General features: G+C 41.0%; 5 protein-coding genes across 6 annotated transcripts; 2 read left to right on the forward strand and 3 right to left on the reverse strand.

The window, feature by feature from the left end:
* The first annotated feature begins 4,617 nt into the window (after positions 1 to 4,617).
* Positions 4,618 to 6,356, forward strand: LOC120416597 (uncharacterized). The gene is made up of 3 exons (XM_039578380.2): positions 4,618 to 4,980; positions 5,041 to 5,220; positions 5,290 to 6,356. Exons 2-3 carry the CDS (start codon positions 5,065 to 5,067, stop codon positions 6,304 to 6,306), a joined length of 1,173 nt encoding a protein of 390 aa, XP_039434314.1. The 5' UTR covers positions 4,618 to 4,980; positions 5,041 to 5,064; the 3' UTR covers positions 6,307 to 6,356.
* On the reverse strand, positions 6,330 to 7,306 carry LOC120416600 (CCR4-NOT transcription complex subunit 11). Its single transcript, XM_039578394.2, has 2 exons — positions 7,198 to 7,306; positions 6,330 to 7,136 (listed from the first exon to the last, which is right to left on the reverse strand). Exon 2 carries the CDS (start codon positions 7,125 to 7,127, stop codon positions 6,357 to 6,359), a length of 771 nt encoding a protein of 256 aa, XP_039434328.1. The 5' UTR covers positions 7,128 to 7,136; positions 7,198 to 7,306; the 3' UTR covers positions 6,330 to 6,356.
* A 3,721-nt stretch (positions 7,307 to 11,027) lies between these two features.
* On the reverse strand, positions 11,028 to 11,883 carry LOC120416902 (60S ribosomal protein L26). Its single transcript, XM_039578802.2, has 2 exons — positions 11,739 to 11,883; positions 11,028 to 11,626 (listed from the first exon to the last, which is right to left on the reverse strand). Exon 2 carries the CDS (start codon positions 11,620 to 11,622, stop codon positions 11,167 to 11,169), a length of 456 nt encoding a protein of 151 aa, XP_039434736.1. The 5' UTR covers positions 11,623 to 11,626; positions 11,739 to 11,883; the 3' UTR covers positions 11,028 to 11,166.
* Positions 11,884 to 13,856: 1,973 nt separating this feature from the next.
* LOC120416639 (AT-rich interactive domain-containing protein 2-like) lies at positions 13,857 to 15,316 on the reverse strand. The gene is made up of 3 exons (XM_052706910.1): positions 15,090 to 15,316; positions 14,734 to 15,031; positions 13,857 to 14,129 (listed from the first exon to the last, which is right to left on the reverse strand). The coding sequence occupies exons 2-3, from the start codon at positions 15,028 to 15,030 to the stop codon at positions 14,076 to 14,078; spliced, it is 351 nt and encodes a 116-aa protein (XP_052562870.1). The 5' UTR covers position 15,031; positions 15,090 to 15,316; the 3' UTR covers positions 13,857 to 14,075.
* A 3,032-nt stretch (positions 15,317 to 18,348) lies between these two features.
* LOC120415992 (uncharacterized) lies at positions 18,349 to 22,066 on the forward strand. 2 transcript variants are annotated; one of them, XM_039577649.2, is made up of 2 exons: positions 18,349 to 18,443; positions 21,721 to 22,066. In XM_039577649.2, the coding sequence occupies exon 2, from the start codon at positions 21,740 to 21,742 to the stop codon at positions 22,064 to 22,066; it is 327 nt and encodes a 108-aa protein (XP_039433583.1). In that variant the 5' UTR covers positions 18,349 to 18,443; positions 21,721 to 21,739. The 2 variants fall into 2 exon arrangements, with proteins under 2 accessions (XP_039433583.1, XP_039433590.1); XM_039577656.2 differs by lacking the exon at positions 18,349 to 18,443 and adding an exon at positions 18,465 to 18,620.
* The last annotated feature ends 29 nt before the right edge of the window (positions 22,067 to 22,095 follow it).

Here is a 22,095-nt window from a genome sequence, read left to right on the forward strand (position 1 = left end):
CTTCAAATCTTCGTGCCTGAAGGGAAATTATCTTGACACAGTACCAGTTGCCGTCACTCGACTTCCTTCATCTCTAAGTTAGTGAAGAACTCGTTGCTCGTTGACAGAACGTCCAGCAGCATGCCGATCTCCGGTGTCCAGCAAGAGTTCTACACGCACAGGCAGTTTGCCCAGAAGTGTTCTTCTTGATGTTCAATCTTCGCAAGTGTCACTTCTTCTCGAATCTATCACAGGTTTTACGTAATCCCCTCTATTATCGCTTGCCCTCGAGTACCAGATTCCGGACCCACTATATTATCACCCGCTATTGCTTTCTCTCTAGCGAATCTCCTTCTCCCGGTTCAACAAAACCGAGTCCGGAACATTCCCAGATCTGAAAAGAAGACGGTCACCCATGTAGCCAACAGTTCTGTGAGTTTTTTGGCCGTATTCTGGATCGAACCCACCGTTGCGACCAAAAATCCGGTGAAAATTGTTTCTCTGTTTCATTTCAAACTTGTTTTGTTTTAATTTTGATGACATTTTGACTGGCCACGCTTCTTGCAGGCCAAGGATTGATACCTAAGAGCATGCAATGGCACTGACCTTGTTGCGTGCTCTTCGGTTGACGTCCACGTAAGGAACATCCTGGAAGGAGCGTAACTAACTACATCCGTAGTTCTGTTAGATCATCCGAATTATCTTGATCAGAACAGTATAACTCTGGTTCCTTGCGAGTGTCCTATTTTCTTACCTCCACGTTGCCTTGGTTTTCATGATGACCTAGCTGGTGGCCTGTGGAAACGGATCGTAAACCTTTGACCACCGCGGGTCAGAGTCGAGACGGCTAAAAGAAAGGGGCGCGACAATGTGAGAAAGGGAAGTAATTTGTGATTGTAGACGGTATTGTTTTGATTCGCAGTATGTTGAGTCAACTGCTGTGGATGTACCTGAAACATCGCACAACGGGGTTTCTCTTCTCTTCATTCTCAGCTACCACCTATCTCCTATTTTATTTTGCTCTTCTGATTCCCAATTCTTCACTGATTCTTCTATTTAATATCCAACATTTGATTTTAATTTTACTAACTTTTGATTCTCTTATCTCTCAAAGCTTTTCCACTCTTTTCTATCAATTGATACTGCTGTAACAAACTTTGTTTTGTTTTTTTTTCCTTAAAAATATACTTTTCCTTAATGTACTAGTAATATCTAGTCTATTTATCATTCGCCTAATCTTTTTTGATTTTATTGCGAATTTATTTATTTGAATAATTCTTTATCTGTCCTATAAATTATCATTACTATAATCTAAGCTTGTTTTGTTTCTCTATTTATTAACTATTATCTAATTTTACATCTAATACATCTAGCTTCTCATTTTTATTCTTCAAAATACGCTCATCATTCTCTTAATATTGATACTTGATTTTTAAAAAATAAATTCTCTTTTACTGTCTATTGTTTTCAATCTTCACCTTTTTTTTCAAACAAGTGAGGTTTGAGCCCTTACTCAATTTATGGAATGGTTAAAGGATTAACACAAATATTAAAATTGTATTTTTGGTAAACTTTTATAACATGCTTAGGACCAAAAATTGTAACAAAACACCGCGACAAAAGAAATAGCAACAGATAAACAGACTCAACAATAGGGAAGATTTCAGGAGAAAACAATACACAGTAAATAACAATAAGTTTTTGAATTGAAACTAAAAATAAAACAGTTTTTGCTTTAATGAAAGTTGATAGGTACACTATAGATGATTAGGCGCTTATACTTACATCAAACCCTACTTAATGTACCACCCCCGGCCGAGTTAAAATGCGTAACCAGAAAAGAAGGTGTGCATGCCTGGCACGAACACTCAAAGCGTGTTCTAGCGTGCTGCTCGTACTGACTCAGAGCAAGGGTGAGATGTAGGTGTAAGGGCAGTGCGTGTTCGTCGGGAACCTAGTGCATAAGATCGGTCAAGGCCCGTTCTTACACTGAAAATTGCGAATTGCGAATTTTGACTGGCCACGCTTCTTAGCTCATGGTGGGATTTCGTCAATATATTAACGAAATGTCGATGCGTTGACCAATTGGGTCCTAAAATGAAGCTTAGATTGCTGATATTATTTTTTACAGCGATAAATCTTATTTTTCTGAGTACAATGACCCTTTGTACGACCACAAAATGTTTAAAATGGATTTTTAAATCAATTTTGAAAAATTTACCTCGCGGTCCTTCTTGACAGAAAAGCTCCTACTTGACAGCTCGTTCCAAGGGGACCATAGTTGATCCATCGAAAAAATGTTGTCTTGTCAAAAAAAAATATTGCATTAAAATGAAAAAAAGTGATCAGATATGTTTTTTAAGCGTGTTTTTTACCATTGTACATAAAAATTGACATAGGGCTTTAGTATCCAATTATTCCAGAATAATCGATTGTCAACCCCCTTGAAACGAACACAGTCAAGTGCAATTTTCAGTTACAGTGTATACTCATTCTTGATATTAACCTATTCTGGGTGATTTTGGATGTGCGTGTGGTAAATTTGGTCATCTGTACACGTTAAAAAATTGTAGCAAATTTTCGCTAAACGTTGTCGAAGTAAAACCAAAACAAAAAGGAGACGAAGGGACGCAAAAATTCTTTTTGTTGATTTTCATTAATAATTCGAGCCAAACATTTCATTAGGGCACAAAAGCAAAAACCGCGATTCGAGAAAATCGCTTGCAAAAAATGAACAACTTGTTTCAATTCCTATTTAAAAAATAAGCATGACTGATGGTATTTTTACTGATGATTCGATAAAACACACCATTATCCTCAACTCTGCTTTACTGCTTCTTAATTTATGTTGATTTTCGCAATAAACTCATAATTTTAAAAAATCTCGTTATTAGGCCCTTTTAGCTTTCCAACTGCTGTTCATAATGGGCCCTTTCTAAATGCAATTTCGAAGAGAACTAAAAGGGCACTAAAGCGCTGTCACCGGATTGTTGTTTATGGGCCCTTTTGTTTAGTTAGAAATAATGAGGAATTCAGTGGAAATTTTGATAATTGGTGAAGTTTTATGATCGAATGGAGCAGAAAGGTATGTGAAACATTAAAATTCTTCAAAAGTGTACTGAACAGCAGCCGCGGGCCGTATTCAATATTGTATTTCGACGAAGTTTTTTGACATAGGACTATGTCTCTACTTACTATATTGGGGGGCCAGTTCAGAAATTCGATCCAAAGCGTCACTTTTAAGCGTTCAAAAAAGGGGACATTTCGAACGCTTATATCCTTTTTCCCTGTGAATTAATCCAGACGGTTGAACCACCAATCGAAAGGGGAAGACTTCAGCTATCGTTTAACTACAAAGAAAGTTTGACTAAACATATTTAAAGCAAAATGAGTAATTTTTCACTACAAATCGGACAACTGACCAATCAGAGCGAGCGTATGCATTCGAGGCCACGCCCCTTTTGCCCCGTTCTCCGGCTCTGCCGCTATTTAAGCAGAAAATTTTGCAATCGCAAGTCACTTTGGAACGAGCACTCGAACTGTGCACATCGGGCCGACGCGGAGGACAAAGCAGCAGCAGCCAACAGAAGAAGAAGACCAGCAACAAGAAGGAAGAGCCACCAGCAGCAGAAGGAGGAACTTCGTACAAAGCCGCACCAAGCGGACCGGTGGAAGTCGCCATGATGTGGCGGTTCTCATGAAAAATGGCCATTTCGACAGTGGTGGGCAAAACCTGGAGTGGCCGGTGCTCTCAAAGCAGGTTCCCCCAGGGCTTAGAGGGCCTTTTACAGAACCATAGGAGTTGTGGCAATATGGGTATCAAAATTCATGGTTTTTGATACTGAACATGAAATTTGCCATTTCGACAGTAGTGGCCAAAACCTGGAGTGGCCGGTGCACTCAAATAAGGTTCTCCCGGGGCCTGGGGGGACATTTACAGAACCATACGAGTTGTGGCAGTATTGTGTGTGTGTGTCTGTGGTCCAATCCAATACCCGCTGGCCGGCAGCGAAATTATGGGAAAGTATAATTTGTATCAGACTTGGGTTATGCTGATGCAGCTTATCTCAGTCCCGGGTATTAGGTGGTGACAGCCCTCGCGCTGCTTCCAATGACCCATTTCAGAATGGCAGAGATCCTAGCGGCCCAATTCCGAGGTCATTGGGCATTGTCTGGCCCCGCTTAAACATAGAACAAGAACCAGACGGATCCTCGAACTATCTTTAAACTTCCAATCCCATCAGGCAAAACAGGGATCAGCGCGTATATAGTGATAAATAAGTGGCATTTAGGTAAAAACACGTTTTCTTCCTTTTTTCCCGCGCGAAACACGATCGAAGCAGGCCTTGCCTCGCAAAGAGCAACGGCGAGACTGGCCAGCTTCTTTCAAAATCACTTTTTTTCACATTTTAACAATTTTGCCGACAAATCTATGAAACAAAATAAAATAATCTTATTGTAAATTTCACTAGCAATCCAAAAACATCAACAATCTCATTAAAATTGTTTGGTCCTATGTCTTTCGGTTATGTCTCTGACATACCATCTTGAACTTTTTTTCTGCAGAATCCCTTGGTGAAACGTTAACCAAACTTTGTTTTGAAGAGAATTAGTGTTAAGAATGTATGAAAAGTTCACTTTATAACATAGAAAGTTCCTTAACCACAAAAAACTAACGAAAAAGAAAAGGGCACAATTGAACTTTTTTTCTGGTTTGGAGTGAACATTGTTATGTGCCCTTTTGTTTTTTTGATTTTTTCAATAGGAAATTGTTTGCTATCAATCTGATTCTTGGAGGGCATGTAGGGAGTGTACTATGGAGTGGAATAGTGGAATAATCCCGAATGTTTACTTTTTGGTTTTGTGCCCTAATGAAATGTTTGGCTCGAATTAATGTAATTAAATTTGGCAACTTTATCCTGTTAGTCAGACTTTTTATCAGGGCATTATGTTTTGATTATTAATTGCTTGATATGAAGTTTTTATTTATGTAAATTTGAGGTAGGTACTGCTGGCAGTTATCATCATTTTAAAGATAAAACAAACTCTTGATATTTACAGGAAATCCTCAAACCATGTTTAAACATGAATAAATCGTGGAAAACTTTCGATCAGCTAGTAAACTCGCCATGCTTCACCAAATCGACCCGGAAGGATCCACGTAGAAACGGTAGGGCGTCCCGAGCTCTTACTCAGTTGTTTCAAAAGTCCTCCAATCGAAGCTTATACGAAACGGTTCCGGTAATAGAATTAAGAGGGTTTATGTTTTGTTTAACTGAATCTAAAAGATATTTTGATTTTTATTTACAGAATCGTACCGAAACCGATGCTGAGCTAGAAATCGAAGACGCTTCCGATGAAGAAAACACTGCCCCGGCTGTCGCCCACTCAAGTCCGCAAGAGTACACAATCGAGCCATGTTCCGCACCTTCGCTAGAAGTCACCGAACCATCCCGGCTCGACTCGGACATCGAAGAAGTGTCCGAAGATGAAGCCGCGGACGTGATTTCCGAAACGACGGACTCCTCCGACTCGGACTGCGAGTCGATTCGGTGCAAGCGCGCCAAACGAGTTGCCACGTTGGACTATCGGATCGCCAAAAGCCCGGGCAGCTGTGGCCGACGGATTACGGACGACACGCTGCTGGTGCCGTCCGCTGTGCCGCGAGCGGTCACGTTGGAAAAGTCCAAGGCTTGGATGAAGCCGGTGGTGACTAGGACGACGCCCGTGGCGAAGAAACGCTCCAGTTGGCTTAAGCTGGACGAATCGTTCAAAACGAATGGGACGGCGGTGAGGTCGACGGAGAAGAAAAGTCCCCGATGGAAGGCATTGGAGGACACGTTTCAGGCGAGTCCGGAGGCGGAAATTGAAAGTTTGGAATCGACTCCGGATAATGTGCCGATGGGTGGCGGTGCTGCGGTTCCGGAAACGGTCGGTTGTTACTACGAACCCGCTAGGGAGGGTTCGATGAAGAAGCGCAAGGGTTGTCCAGTTTCCCGACTGCAGTCGGTTCTGTCTGAGAAAGCCTCGCGGCAAACTTTTTGGCTGCACGAGCGACAAACGGGACTGGCAGTGGGAAAGATGCCGGTAAAGGTGGAATCAATCACGAGGATATTTGGTCGAGTGGCGATAAGTTACAAGGAATCGGATCCGGACGAGCCGGCGCTGCAGGTGGAACACGTGATCTACATCGATCCGGGCGAGAAGCAGCTGAAGACGATGGGAAAAGGGTCGCTGGTTGAGGTCGATCACGACCTGGAGCCGCACAAACTCCGTCGCAATCGGGTGGTCCACTTGGGGGTGTGTAAGATAAGGGTAGTCGGCTAGTTTCGAAGGCTCGAAATAAAATAAATATTGTTGTTTTTACTTAATCCACATCATTTGAGTTTATTTGCCGTCGCACTTGTGTCCGACTCCAGCTGTTTCAGCAGCCTGTACAGCGCGGCCGCTTCCCGTATTCTACTGAACTCGACGCAGAACGCCTCCAGCTCGATGCACAGCTCGCTCGTGTCAATGATGTGATTCCGGATCAAACTCTGCAAAAACACACAAACCAACCGCACCAGTCGATTCTGCAGATAGCGATCCTTGATCGCCTCACACGACGAAATACAGTTGCTTATGTACAGATGGACAAACTCCGTCGGCAGCTCGACCGATGTCGTCAACCGGTTCACGACCTCCATTGAGTGCAGCGACATTTCCATGCTGACCAACACGCTAAAATATTCCGTAATCAGCGGCGAATGGATCAACTTGAGCAAAATCTCAATCGCAATCAGCGGATTGTACTCCACCAAATCCGGCAGCTTCTCCGGCGTCAGCCCCACGCGGTACACCAAATCCGGATCCTTCTCGAGCTCCCGCAGCAAATCGTTCTGTTCCTGCAAGCTGAGCGCGTGCCGGAACGATTGCATGATCAGATTTTTCGCATCCTTCCCGGCGCATTTGGGCTCGTTCGAACTGTACACCGGTTTGTGGTACGCCGGGTTGGTCAGATCCAGCCATATCAGCTCGTCCTCGCAGTTTAGCAGCGGCGGAGCAATCGTCATGAACTGCGTACCAAAGCCGTTGGTCAGCAGGCTGCTGTTGCCACTTCCGGCGGGGTTTATAAGGGTCGCCGTTGGTTCGGGGCGCTTTCCGTCCATGAGTGCTGGCTGGAAGAGTTTTTATGTTAGCTGTTTATCAAAACGCATGGGCGTTATAACTGAAACATACCTTTTAGACCGAAAACAAACCATATAAGTTTTAAAAACTTAATTTAATCTGGAAAATAATGGAAAATATTTACAAAATTCTTTCAATGTTTTGACATTTCTCAACGGATTACACGCTCAACAAAAGTTGCGCACACTTTTGGCTTGATTTTAGTCTTGAATGTCTTGAATACATTGATTTCGTTTGTGGGTAATGCATGAAATAAATTTGAAAAATTTCTTTAGCGTGTAATCGAATGCGCCCGAGAGTTATGCAAAAAGCTCACTGAAAGGCGTTGAGTAAAGGCACCCACCTTTTTTTAAATACTGGAAGCATTATAGCATAATTAAACCGTACTAAAACTGCGATTAGCTAAAATGAAATTCAGTGCTGGCCACCAGAGGCAAACAATTCCCAATGCTCCTACACGCAAAACCGGAGTTAGGTATATATATTACTATTTTTTAGTATTTTTCACTGTTCTAGCTCGAATTTGGTCTTATGATAAATAGTTATTGCACACTTTGCACTAAATTCTGCACCCTTGCAAATAATATCTGCACACCTAATATTTGCACACTTGAAATCCTGCCGTCAGTTCGAACCTCGGGGTGCAGTAGAAAGACGTTTGGGTGCCCTGGCCATTCATACCTTTGGACTCCAAAACCAAAAAAAACCCGATTTAATCCCACCAGGGGTGAGATAGAGCCTTTCTTACTTAAGAATATTACTTCTTTCAATTCACAACATTGACTTGATACAAAAAATCTTATGATGAAAGCAAGGTATTATTAATGATATGTTTTCTAAAAAAAAATTGAAAACACAATTTTCACCAATAGAATATAGCTTCGAATGCGCAAGTGACGACACACACCGCGGTTTTGGTGTTCTAGTTTTGGTACGAGCCCAAAAACCGAACAAAGCAGGCGCAAAGCAAAACCGAGTTAACCGCACAGTGGGAAGCTTGCCATTCAGCATCTACGAAAGTGAGAGAGTCAGAGATAGCTATTTTTACAACTGCACCACTACACACTCAATCGCAATACCTTAGGTAGATAGCCATTGGCGTCGCGAGCATTGAAAACTTTGAAAACGATATAAAGCTAAGAAGCTTCGAAAGCTCCTATTGGAATACAATGAACTCTGTTGAATAAAACGACACGACAAATGAAGCCTACTTAAAAGCGATTTAAGGAGCACACGGGAAACAAATTGTTTGTACCCGGATGAATGTCCTATGTCAAAAAAGTTTTTGCATAAACATTGGACAGTTATGCAAAAACGGACAGAGCAAAAGAAACCGAAAAGCTACGATATCTTACATGTTGAAGGAAACATCGGTAGACAAGCTACTACAAACGAGTATAAGTCGAACCAAAACATATGTGCGCCAGCATTCTAGCGCCAGTATTCGAAGCTCAACTTGACACGACGAAGCGTCGAAAATCAATGCAGTGTGATTTTTTGGCGATTTTTCCGATTAATATTCATGCTGTATCGTCTTATTTACGAAGATGAAAATGACGTCCAGCCATAGAGTAAAACCTATACCTTTTTTTTAGTAAGAAAGGCAAAAAGTAAATCGTTCTAAAAGTTGTTCGGGATTGCCGATCGATGTCAAATTTGTTTTAGATGCTCACTCATGGTCTGTACTATGAATGTAGGAAGAAATTTCAGATAAAATTAGAAACGAAAAATGTTGGCGAAGGTCACCATACGGGCTTTTACCTTTTTTTAGGGATTTTTTTTCTTATGATAGGTTAATCAAACGGCTCTAACTCCAGAACCATATTATGAATCTGGATGAAAATTTGGGAAGTTGTAGAGCTCGAAAAATACAATTTTTGAGGTAAATAAAAGATATGAAAATGAAAAATTTTGACCATATTTTCATTTGAAAACTGTGTATTTTGTAGAAAAGTCTGTCCACATCCGAAAACAGATGGATATTTCGAAATTTGAGCGGCAACTCACCCAGGTTCAGCACACTAGCTTTCATCTGCATTCAGAAGAATCAAAATCGGATTCAGGGGAGCTGAGAACGGCGCGACACAAAATTTGGCAAAATTTTACCACATACGAACATCACTCGATCTCCACGGAATTTATTCTCTCAAAATTCGAGGGTTGGAGATAGACGAGTTCTGTCAAGATGAATCGATAGAGCGTCGAAAATCAATGCAGTGTTTTGGCGATTTTTCCGATTAATATTCATGCTGTATCGTCTTATTTACGAAGATGAAAATGACGTCCAGCCATAAAGTAAAACCTATACCTTTTTTTAGTAAGAAAGGCAAAACGTTACTTAATCCACCTTATTGGTGGTTGGTGCCTTCCTCACATTCATAAAGTGAATACACGGCCTCAAAAAAGTCGCAAATAACACTTGAGTGTTTAGAACTTTTGATAGGGTTGTCAGATCTTAAATAATTTGGGTCCGTTGGAAAGGTCTCTTGATTACCCATCCAACGATGGGTCGCATAGTAGATCTGGACAACGTTTTCTTCAATATATCTGAGATCCGGCCTCAAAAAAGTGTATAATTGCCACTTAGGTGCTTATTACTCTTGATAGGGTTGTCAGATCTTCAACCTTTGGACGCGTTGGAAAGATCTTTTAAATACCTTTCCAAAAATTTATAGCATGACGGGGTTTCTTACAAAAATTACCCTTTTTACAATCTTCCGGACTTTAGACGGAATTTTTTTAGCATAACTTTTAAAGTACATTACTAAACTTTACAATTTATAGATAGTGACTTGGGACGGATCGAAGGGGACCAAATCGGTCCAAATCAGTTCAGCTAGTGCCGAGATAATCCAGTGCATTTTTTTGATCAACATCCCACCACACACACAGACATTTGCTCAGAATTTGATTCTGAGTCGATATGTATACATGAAGGTGGGTCTAGCAGGTCAAATTTCGTTTTTCGAGTGATTTTATAGCCTTTCGGGCTAGTACGGAGTTCGGAAGGAAAGGGGTCAAGAAACAGCTTTGAGAACAGCAGAACAAAGGAGAGGGAGCGATTCCTTGGCGCATTTCTTCACCCTCTCTGGCTTGCTCTCGCCGCCGTTGCTGCCCATTTGAATTTTTTCTTGACCGGTTCCTTCCGAAGTGCATATAGGGGAACTATACCCTTTCTCAGCCTATTTCTATTATCGGCCTATCAGCAATTTGATCATGAATTACAGCTTTCATAAAGTGTTTTTGACTGTACCAAAGTAATGAATAGCTCAAACAAAAGTGAGCAAGCAACTCTCCATTGTTGATACATCTGAAAATGTTGATTTTATAGCGGAAAAGGCAAAAGTGATGAAATGGGCATATTTCCCCTACAGCTTTCCTCAGTAAGGTGAGGAAGGCAAAAACACAAAAAAACCTGGGGGTCGTTAAAGTGGATGGATTGATTTGATGAGTTTGTTTTGAAGAAGAACTTCGTCTTATGGCTTCGTCACGGGGTTTGAAACTTGCCTGCTCACTTTTAGTATTGAGTGTTTATGTTGATGTACCGTCAACTGGGGTGAATCGGGACTACAGTCTGAATAGAGACAGCCTTTTGTAAAGAACTTTAATGCTTTAAATTTGGAAATCGATGCTGTAATTTTGTTAATCTGTATCTCCTCGGTACATGATTCATTCGCAATTCACAAAGTGTTGAATGCTGAAGAAGTGGGTCAGTCATTAGTGATATGTAACGACATTCCCTTATCACAAAACCGCCGGTGATCTAGAACAATTCGTAAACCTGAAATCCGCTGCTTGTCCTCGCCAACGCCGCTGTCCTCCGGGAAGGGAATTTCTCATAGATTTAATAAATCCAGCAAACAAACCAAAGCTTTCAGGTGTTTTTTCCTCTTTCTTAAGTTTATTGGATTTGTTTACTTTCTTAGAATGCAACAAAACAGCCCATCAGAGAAGGGGTAACTCCCGTTGCATTGTACAAAAATAACGGATCGCGGAGTCTGAATTTTGTAGGGGGAGAGCTTAAGAGCTGGTCTCCATCGCGGAGGCCGCGGCCGATTCCTCGGTGTACTTGCCCTTCTCCTTGGACAGCGCCGCCCGGCGTCCAGCGGCACGGCGATCCAGGATCTTCTTGCGATCCTTGTCCATCTTCAGCTTGACGATCAGACACTTGGACGGGTGCACACCGACGTACACGTTCGTTCCGTTGGCCTTCTCACGCTGGATCCGCTCGATGTAAACGACAAACTTCTTACGGTAAACCTGGACGACCTTGCCGACCTGGTTTCCCTTGTAGTGGCCGCGCACAACCTGAACCTCGTCGTCCTTGCGGATTGGCATCGAGCGGACGGTGTACTTCTGCTTCAGCTCCTTCGACAGGGGCGCCGACATCAACTTCCTTCGGATGTGCGACGGGGCCTGGAAATGGCGCCTGCGGCTCTTGCGACGCGAAGAGGAAACGTTCTTGTTCAGCTTCATCGCGCTAAAAACGAAACAAAACCGGAAACTTTCATTAGTATCTCGCAAATTTGGCTTATTTCTACCACTCCCCCACACGTTAGACACAATTTAGTCACAAATTATCGCAAACTTACAATTAATATTTTCTACACCCGAAAAACGCGTGTTTCACGTCGTTCAAGATGTCGGAAGGAAAGAAGGCTAAAAATGTGACAAGCTGTCAGCAGCCCTGGCAGCAAGGTTGCTTCGAGACGGCGAGGTGGGACAATTTTGTGTCAACACCGCGTGCCTGGGGGTAGGAATGTTGCTGACGTAAACTGGCAGCATTGCGATGGACTATTTTTCAAGCACAACAACGTAAATAGGCCAATGTAAGACTGTGCATATACACTCAAACCCCGATGGTTTGACACCAACTGTTGTCTAACGAACGGGGTCACTTTTTAGATTGACACCCCTTTTACACGGAGTTCACACACACTACCAAACGTTTGTTTTGATAGTGGGCGTGAGCGCCGTGTAAAAAGTGACAGTTCGTCACTTTTTAGTTTGACTTTGACCAACCAACGGGGTACAAACTAAAAAAGTGTCAAACGAAAAAGTGACCAACCACCGGGGGTTGAGTGTATGCACTTCGGAAGGAACCGGTCAAGAAAAAAAGCAGATGAGCAGCAGCGGCGGTGAGAGCAAGCCAAAGAGGGTGAAGAAATGCCCCAAGAAATCGCTCCCTCTCCTTTGTTATGCTGTTCGTAAAGCTGTTTCTTGACCCCTTTCCTTCCGAACTCCGTACTAGCCCTTAACCTGGAATATCGATGGGTAAATGTCGAACATATTTGGCTCAATGGCAAATAGCCCTGGGAACAATATTCAGCAAGTGGAGCAACGTGTTGAACAAAAGTTTCAAGTTCTGGGCACCCATAGCCAGCAGTTTTCAAATCAAGAAAAAAAAAATTCTTAAAGAAATAAAAAATCAGCTTTCGCCGGCAGTTATCACAACCTCATATGGTCTTCTTAAAGAAATTCCAATATTAACTTTATTTTGAAATTTTAACATCATTATGCCAAATGACCATTATGCCAAATGGCCATTATGCCAAATGACCGTTATGCCAAACGTCCATTATGCCAAACGGCATTATGCCAAATGGCTTTATGCCAAATGGGATACACCCCAATCACAAACCCCACAAAACACCCAAGCTTCCTTCTTACGCATTCCGGCCATGGAACAGCTGCAGTTCCTGCAGGAAGCTGGCCTTGTCCTTTTTCGAGCACTCGACCTCGTCCCGCTCCTGCACCACCCTCCTTCGAAGGCGTTCCGCTGCTGCTGTTTGGCTCACGAAGGTTTCCGCGTCCGAGTCCTGGCTGCTGTCGCGGGCGGCTTTGCTTTGCGTCCTAGACTCACCAGCACCACCAGACCCACCAAAGTATTTGTTTACATTTGCGACTTAGGCGTACACGGTTACACGAGAACGTCAAAATGAAAGAAATTTTACAGTCGAATTAAAATTAAAAACTTTTAAATCAGTGAGCAATGAGATTTTCAAAAACTGCAGCAGTAAAAGTTTTCATTTTCAAAACAAGAAAAAAACTTTTAATGTAGCAAATTTTAACAACTTTTTAATTCAAAAGTAAGTTACTTTTGCCATTACCGTAATATTTTTTTGTGTGCACACAAAGAAAAAATACTCTAAATTTAAAAAGATCGTTCGTTGGATTAAAAGTTTGCGTTGGTGAATATTCGTAGAAAGTTCAAACATTTCAATTTAAAAGTTGGAAAGTTTTTGATACTACTATGCATTTATGGAACAAAATCGTTGTATTGGTAAAAGTATTTTACTTTTAATTGGAAAAGAAACCTTTTATGGCAAGAATACACAACATTTAGCACTATAGGGATAATTTCAGAAAAATGCGCTTGGTTTTTTTACATTTATTTAAAAAAAATTAAACAGTATGTTAGAAAAACACTTTTTTTGTATTTAACGCTTCTCCACTAGCTTCTGCTTCATACGGTACGCCACCGGTAACTTCCGAATACCCCGGTTCCGGATGGAGGCTTCGACGCGCGACAGCCCGTCTGGCTCGGCAACGTCAGATCCCTTAAAAGAGCAAATCTGCTCACTGGGAATACTGACCGGTAGGGGATGGGTTTCGACTAGCGGCGTGCTGGGTTTCCAATCCAGAGGTCGTGAGTTCGATTCTCGTACCGGGATGATGAAGTTTTTTTTTTAAACAAGATGGACACGTTTCCGGCCTCAATCAGGACAGTCTTGGAGGAGTTGGCCATTGATTCGGGAAGGGTGGTCGACGTTTCCCGGCTGGAAAGTAAAGTGCCTGAACGGGGAGTTCCCGATGCTGGAAGCGCATGCGGAACATGGAGTTGATGAGGCCCTCGGAACGGAGTTCGATTTTGAGCACGTAATCCTACTTCGAGAATGACACAGATTTTTTTGGGTCACTGTCCAGATTCATTCGGCTGAAGCTGCGCCGTCGCGACGTGAGTGTTTGTGGGCGGGAAGTTGCTAAAAGAGATGGAAAGTAATTAGAGTTGGCTAGCCACTGCAAACATTCTCAATACTCACCGGCAGAGCTGAAAATGTCAGGGGTCCTGACGCGAAAATCGGCGACGCATACACGATTTTTTCAGATCCATTCACTGAACCGCAAAACTGTGACATAAACAAACCCGACTCAGTCGTGAGTGCCCTAGCTCACTGAGCAGCTGCAATGCGAGGCAGTAGTCGACCAACGCTCATTCGACGTTGCACGCACACACATAAAGAAACAAGTTTTTACACAAAAAGTTGGCATTTATGCGTGGAAATGTAATTTTGAATATAAGTTATGGTTGTTTTAAGTGTTTTGCACAGTCTGGAACCATTCAATTGTTTAAAAATAGTCAAAATAGTGTTTAGAGAGGATTTTACGAGTCAGTCATACGACACGAATTGAGTGAGTGTAGCTCATTTTTTCACGTCTCTCATTCTCCAGCAGCCAACCGGCACGAGTCAGGCGGCAGTGGCTGAACGGACACAGTAGGCTTACAGTCACATGCTAGCAGTGAACTGACATTTTGGTTTGCTTCATGTGTACGCTGGGTTGGAAACATTTTGCAGGCCTGCTCACCGGTGCTGTAAACCGCCGGCACCAAGTGCAACATCTGCGCTGAGCACCTCCGATTATGTAGCTTTTCGTCTTCCTCCTCTTCGTCGGAGGCCCTTCGTGAAAATAAACATTCGCGTACTTGTCCAAAAACCGGAAGTTAATCTTCTTCAACGCAATCTCGTTGTTCACGCAACGCTTCGGCAGCGCCATCTCCTCGATGATCTCGCCCCAGTCCTCACTCGAATTGACCTTCAACCACCAATCCCGGGCCACCACCACCCAATACAACCGGTGCGAATCCACATTCCTACCTCCCATCCTACAAAAACAAACAAAATCAATCACAAACCCCACAAACACCCATGCTTCCTTCTTACCCATTCCGGTCCGGGAACAGCTGCAGTTCCTGCAGGAAGCTGGCCTTGTCCTTTTTGAGCACTCGATCTCGTCCCGCTCCTGCACCACCCTCCTTCGAAGGCGTTCCGCTGCTGCTGTTTGGCTCACGAAGGTTTCCGCGTCCGAGTCCTGGTTGCTGCCGCGGTCGGCTTTGCTTTGCGTCCTAGACTCACCAGCACCACCGGACCCACCAAAGTGTTTGTTTACATTTGCGACTTACATTTGCTACACGGTTACACGAGAACGTCAAAATGAAAGAAATTTTACAGTCGAATTAAATGTAAAAACGTTACTTAATCCACCGGAAGGTGGTTGCTGCCTTCCTCCTAAAAGCCTTGCAACCACACACTACGAAAGCTTTGGCTAACGCTTACTTAGTAAAGACACTATACATCTGAGTGCTGGCATCTAGGTATGATAAATTTAATGAACCATTTGAAAGCACTGCAGTGTTTGTGTGCGTGCACTGAGCGTAAAGTTCCGACAGCTATCCGCCGGAGCTTTTAAATTATGTAAATAATGACCCTTTTTAGTATCAACCAAAACAGTTTTTCGAACATATCTTTTGAAGTACTGCACCAAGCCGGATGAAATTTAAAAAAGACTTAAAGAACCAGAAGGCAAATCCAAAAACATAGATCCGGACAAAATCGGTCGAGCCAGTTCCGAGAAAAGTGAGTGAGAAAAAAAATTCTACGTCCATCCACACGCACAGACATTTGCTCAGAATTTGATTCTGAGTCGATATGTATACGTAAAGGTATATCTGGGAGGCTTACCCAAGTAACCATCCAGCACTAAAAGAAATCACAAATGAGCTGCTAAACAGCATTCACCAGCAAATCAGTCATAAAACAGCTAAGGTGATAGCAAATTAGCTTTAAAACAACTGCTCTGGTAATAGCCGGAATAGTGTTGATTTGATGCTGCTACTAGCAACACTGCAACACAATATTTCATCAAACTGGCAACACGATTTTGTTCCGTGTAAGAGCGAAAGAGAGAGCACCAACAAACAAACCCAAAAATATTGCTTACTCTCTCATACTTTAAACCAAAACAAATCGTGCGGGAGAAAAATGCAGTCAGCTGAGAATTTCATTTTACGATTGAAAAAAAACGTTTGCAACTGAAACCTTTTCATCATGTTGGTAAGTTTAATTTTATTAATTTTAGATTCATAACGTTAAAAGAACTCCTAGCTTTCTCCTACTACCGTTACAGTGACCTCCAGCAGCTGACTTACGGATACGGAGGAATTGTGGCAAATTTCGTGAAACCAGGAATATCCGGCTTCGGGGCATTTCCCAGTTGTCCAGGATAGTAATGATTGAAGGGAACATCCCGAGGAACGGCGAGATGCGGTGGTTCGGTGCGGTGAAAAAGTGAAATTCAACGGTTTAGGCAATTATGGCACAGTTATTTGGTTATGGAGGCTGTTAAATGATTGTATTTAGATTATAATAAATTATCCAGAATCAACAGAAAAATGTCTTTCAAAATACACAGAGAAAATTCGACTGGTTTATGTCCATATTAAGTAGGGTCCGTGCATTTTACTGAGCGACAACACTGTTTATGTAGCTCTAAAAACCATCCTGGGAATCCATACCTCATATAGCCGTGAGGACACGGGCTCCAGATTCATCGAACATCAACAGCATCATCAGCAACAACAGCATCATATCGACAGCACCGCGAGTTCAAGCAAATAATTCAACTTCCCCTCTCAATCAGCTGAGTCGGCAAAGTAGTAAACAACGCAAAAATAGAACTGAGTGAAGCAGAGGAGAGAGAAAGAAAGGGACAACAACATTTTTGCCTCTCCATTTTTTTTTTGAAATTTTGCAGGGTGGAACAACAACAGTAGGGGCTCAGCTGTAAAACAGAAATATAAAGTCCAAAACCAGCTGCAAATCTGCTGTAAAAGCGCATTTGGTGCAGATTTCAAAACATTTTAGCTTTTTCCCGCAGCTATAAATGCGCTGTTAGTGCTGAACAGTGACTTCATTTAGTGCTGGATGGTTACTTGGGTATTTAAAAAGTTCAATTTTTGAGTGATTTTATAGCCTTGCCTCAGTGAGGTGAGGAAGGCAAAACTTTTAAATCAGTGAGCAATGAGATTTTCAAAAACTGTAGCAGTAAAAGTTTTTACTTTCAAAACAAGAAAAAACTTTAATGCAGCAAATTTTAACAACTTTTTAATTCAAAAGTAAGTTGCTTTTGTCAATACCGTAATATTTTTTTGTGTGTAACTAAATCTCATAAATTTCAATAGGGACTTATGGGACCCCAAGACGAATCGAATGAGGCCAATACGGTCAAAATCGGCTCAGCCAGTGACGAGATTTCCAGTGACATTGATTCGGTACACATGTATACATACAGCCAAACACACAGACATTTGCTCAGCTGGTGATTCTGAGTCGATATGTATAAATGACGGTAGGTCTAGGAGGTCTAATTAAAAAGTTCATTTTTTGAGTGATTTTATTGTCCGTTCCTTTAAAAGGTACACGCCGCGCGGCATTTCAGAATGTGCCATAGACATTGTTGCCAGCGATTTTCTGCACTTTTAGTGCAATAAAAAACGTACCTGGCAACAATGGCAATCGATTCCAAAAAGAAGATCAACAAAAACAAAAAGCGCAGTATGCACGGCAGTATGAGATTTGACAGCGAGCATTTGCCGAAAGTGTGGCGCGTCGTTTCGAGGCTGATATGCCGCGTGTCTTTTTCGGGAATACGCGCAATATAGCCTTTCCTTAGTAAGGTGAGGAAGACAAAAACCCAATAAAAAGTGATAGTTTGACTTTGACCAACCAACGGAATACAAACTAAAATAGTGCACTGTAACTGAAAATTGCACTTTGCTGAGTTCGTTTTCGCACTTTTTCATACGATTTTTTTAGTTCGATTGCGAAAACACAAAAAAGTGTAATCGTAGTTGAACTGAAAAAATCGTATGAAAAAGTGCGAAAACGAACTCAGCAAAGTGCGATTTTCAGTTACAGTGTGTAATACGAAAAAGTGGCCAACCACGCAGAACGGATTGCTTGTTTACCTTCGGCTATGGCCCATTTACATTGTTTTGCTTGAAATATTAACTCCATGTCCTACCCCCTCAATCGGAAGTGACAACTTCCTTTTGCCCCCATCTTTGACAGCATATGCTCGCCTCGGACGCCACTGACTTTTGTTTATCCGTGACATTTCCCCAAAAAACTTTTTTTTCTTGTCAACAACGTCACCACAGCTGTCAAACACTTGTCGGGTTGCGAAGAAAGAAAAATCTCGACTGCGGCGATTTGTTGTGCAAAAATTGTGATTTTCAGGTAAAATTGGTCGGGTTTAGTGGTACTTTTTTAAAAAATACAATAGTTGATTTGATTTTATATCGGAGTAAAGTTAAATCTTTTGTTGCAACTAGTTTTTGAAGTGGTTATCGACGTTACAAATTTGTGCCAGAAATTGCGATTTTAGTCATCAGAAAAATCAATAATGGTTTCAGGGTATGTGACGCAAAAGTTGACTTTAATGGGTAACCCCATAGAAAAGATAGCCGGCGGAGGTGGTTGAATCTGTCGCTTTGTGACTGATTATTTGACCGACGTATCGGGCGAAGACCTATGAGAAAATTTGATTGTTGGAAGTTTTAAGTCGACGACGACACAGTTTAATCGATGGTTTAATTAATTTCCTTTTTTTCAAAATTTGAACTGATCGTAGGCAATGCTATTCAATTTTTTGCCTTCTTCACCTCACTGAGGCAAGGCTATAAAATCACTCGAAAAATGAACTTCTTAAATACACCTCCTAGATATACCTTCACGTATACCTATCGACTCAGAATCAAATTCTGAACAAATGTCTGTGGGGATGTGTGTAGACATGATTTTTTTCCACACGATTATCTCAGAACTGGCTGAACCGATTTTGGCCGGATCCGCCTTATTCTGTTCATTTTGGGGTCCCCTAAGACCCTATTAAATTTCATTCTGTTCAATGAAGTACTTTTAAAGTTATGTCATGAAAAAGTTTTTTTTGTAGCTACAAAAAAGGGTGATTTTTGCATAACCTCAAAGGCCGGATCTTTTTGTTTACGTGCGAGAGTCGCGCCAGAAACGCCCGGTTGCCACATTGCTTCAAATGAGAGTCTGCATGTTTTCTGGAAAAGTCTGTATCAGTTATATATTATTTTCATAAACTTATTTTCATTATTACTTTGTAAATGCGAGGAAGGCACCACCCACCTAATGGTGGATTAAGAAACGTTTTTTTTTTAATTAGGAAATAACTTTCGAAACCATCCTGTTTGAAACGTAGACAATTCTAACGAAAACGGAAAATTGATTTCATTTGTATTATCATGGTTTTTCTCGGACTAAGAAGCCATCGCATCGTTCATACTAGTATTCATACAATTTTGGCAACAGTCCTTACAGATATGATATGTTACAATTAAGAATTCGGTTTTTTGTTAAGGAATATTTTGATCGATTTGGTGTATTCGGTCAAGTTGTTAGTATTTAATTCTCCTGATCAAAAAAAAAAAAAAAAGATTAATCTTGTAGATACTAATCTCAGTTATGCCTTGTTTCATAACTTAAAATTAAGCGGAAACAGGATGTTCCGAAAAAAATGTGCAGGACAGCTTTCTACAGTTTATTATATGAAAGCATCAGATGCAAACCCTAAAAAATCAGTGTATCATTTCAGGGTTCAGATTTAGATAAAAGTGATGTTGGGAGCACAAAGAGCTCAAAAATATCGTTTTCGAATAATTGAATTTGGAATAATTGGCCAAAAGTTACATTATTTTTAAAGTATGATAAAGATGGAATTTTGAAACTCAAATAACGTAAACTGGGGTGACTTTGATAGCCCGGGGTGACATTGATAGAAATTTGATTTGGCAACTAATTTTGATACATCCATTGTAACAGCCACATTTTTGGATATATGTTCGATAATAAGCTATCCCTTAATGCTAACATACTCAAAATTCTCAAAAATGTTTAGATATTAATTTGACGGGCATTTGCAAAACCTATCAAAGTCACCCCAGTTTACGGTACGTCGAAAAAAAAGACAATTTTCATTCACCAGGAGTTGTATTCAAATGGAAAAATAACTCACATGTTTTTTTCAACTTGAGTTATATTTATTTTTGAAAATTATCACTTTTTAAGAGAACACGGGAGAAAATTTGTAAATCCATAATGCTAATGAATTGAAAATGAAAAGCTCAAAAGGAATATGAAAAATCCTAAATTTGTTAAGATAACCGAATTGCGCGTTATAGCTTATTTGAAATGAATTTGGCTTGAGGTTCTGGAGGGAACGAGTTTCGGTATAAAAATATGGTTTGTTTTAGAAAGCTGTGCAGATCTGTCAAAAATTCATTGCATTATGTTCAGGTTCACTTTTTTTTTAAATAAAATAAAAATTATTTAACTATTATTTTTCTTTTTTGGATCCTTAAAATGATTTTTTTTATGTAATTATTCTGATTCTGAAAGTTTAAAATTTATTAAAATGATTGTGTGCTAGTGAAACTCTCGGTAAAGATTTCCAAAAAAGTGTTTACGTGACTTATCTATGGTCCCATACTTTTGAAGTTTTTTAAAAATCAGAATCTTACAATAAATATGTTTGCAAAGTTAGGTACCTTTTCTGTCATTCTAGAATGCCGAAACGGCCAAATTTTTATTTCCAAAAATAAGAGTGTTTGACAAAAAAACTATGAAATTATATATATATTTCTACCAATCAGTATTTAAAAGATCAGTTAATTTCGCAAAAGTTTCATTTCTTAACAATAAAAGTCGGACCAAAAGTTTCCGTCACTTGAAATTACAAAGTTACAGATTTCTTAGCTGACATTTAGAAAAAAAAATCATATTCATCTATTCGAATCATTTGTGAGGCTGTGTCTTTGAAACTAACTCCAGATTTTCAAAGTTCCAGAGAGAAAATAGTAGAAATTTTTCTCAGTCTTTGAAAAATATTTTTTTCGGTTTTTCTTCTCTTTTTGCCTACTTTACCTTACTGAGGAAAGGCTATAAAATCACTCGAAAAACGAACTTCTTAATTGGACCTCGCAGACCCACCTTCACATATACCTATCGACTCAGAATCAAATTCTGAGCAAATGTCTGTGCGTGTGTATGTCTGTAAGTCCGTGCACCGAAAAAATGCACTCGATTATCTCCAGACTGGCTGAACCGATTTGAACCGTTTTGGTCTCATTCTATGCGTCTTGAGGTCCCACAAAACCCTAGTTAATATTATGAAGTTTTGTAAAGTACTTCATAAGTTATGCTAAAAAACTATTTTAACAAAAGTCCGGAAGATTGTAAAAAGGGTGGTTTTGTAAGAAACCCCGTCAAATTATACAGTTTTAGAAAGGTATTTAAAAGACCTTTCTAACGAGTACAAAACTTTGAAGATCTGACAACCCTATCAAAAGTTATAAGCAATTAAGTCTTAATTTAACACTTATCAGAGGCTAGATCTTAGATATTTTGATGAAATCAATGTGAAGAAGGCTTCAACCACTTTAGGGTGGATTAAGTAATGTTTTTTTAAATCTTGTTGTTTCATTTCCAGTTGCTCGTAATGTCTCGCAATGTCCCTGACGCCAGCAGCTGAGAACGCAACGACCACCGCCGAGGAACAGCAGCTATTGCACCAGATCCAGCACCAGCAGAAGCGTGCCAGCGTTCAGCACCACAGCCATAACGTGCAGCACAACTCGCAACAACCGATTACGCTAATCTTGCCCACCAGCGGAAAGCTCTTCTACGAAAAGAAGCAGGACTTTGCGCTGTGCAAGCCCCAGCTGCTGCCGCTGAAGTCGTTCAGCCTTGAGAAGCTGGAGAAGATGCAAAAGGAGGCCCATCGGCAGCTGCAGGAGAACCGTGCCCGTACCGCTGCCGCCGCCGAAAATTTCTAAACGAATTTTGTGAAGTAGAACGATTTAAC

This window comes from Culex pipiens, chromosome 1, assembly GCF_016801865.2.
Source record: "Culex pipiens pallens isolate TS chromosome 1, TS_CPP_V2, whole genome shotgun sequence".
NCBI classification, from domain to species: domain Eukaryota; kingdom Metazoa; phylum Arthropoda; class Insecta; order Diptera; family Culicidae; genus Culex; species Culex pipiens.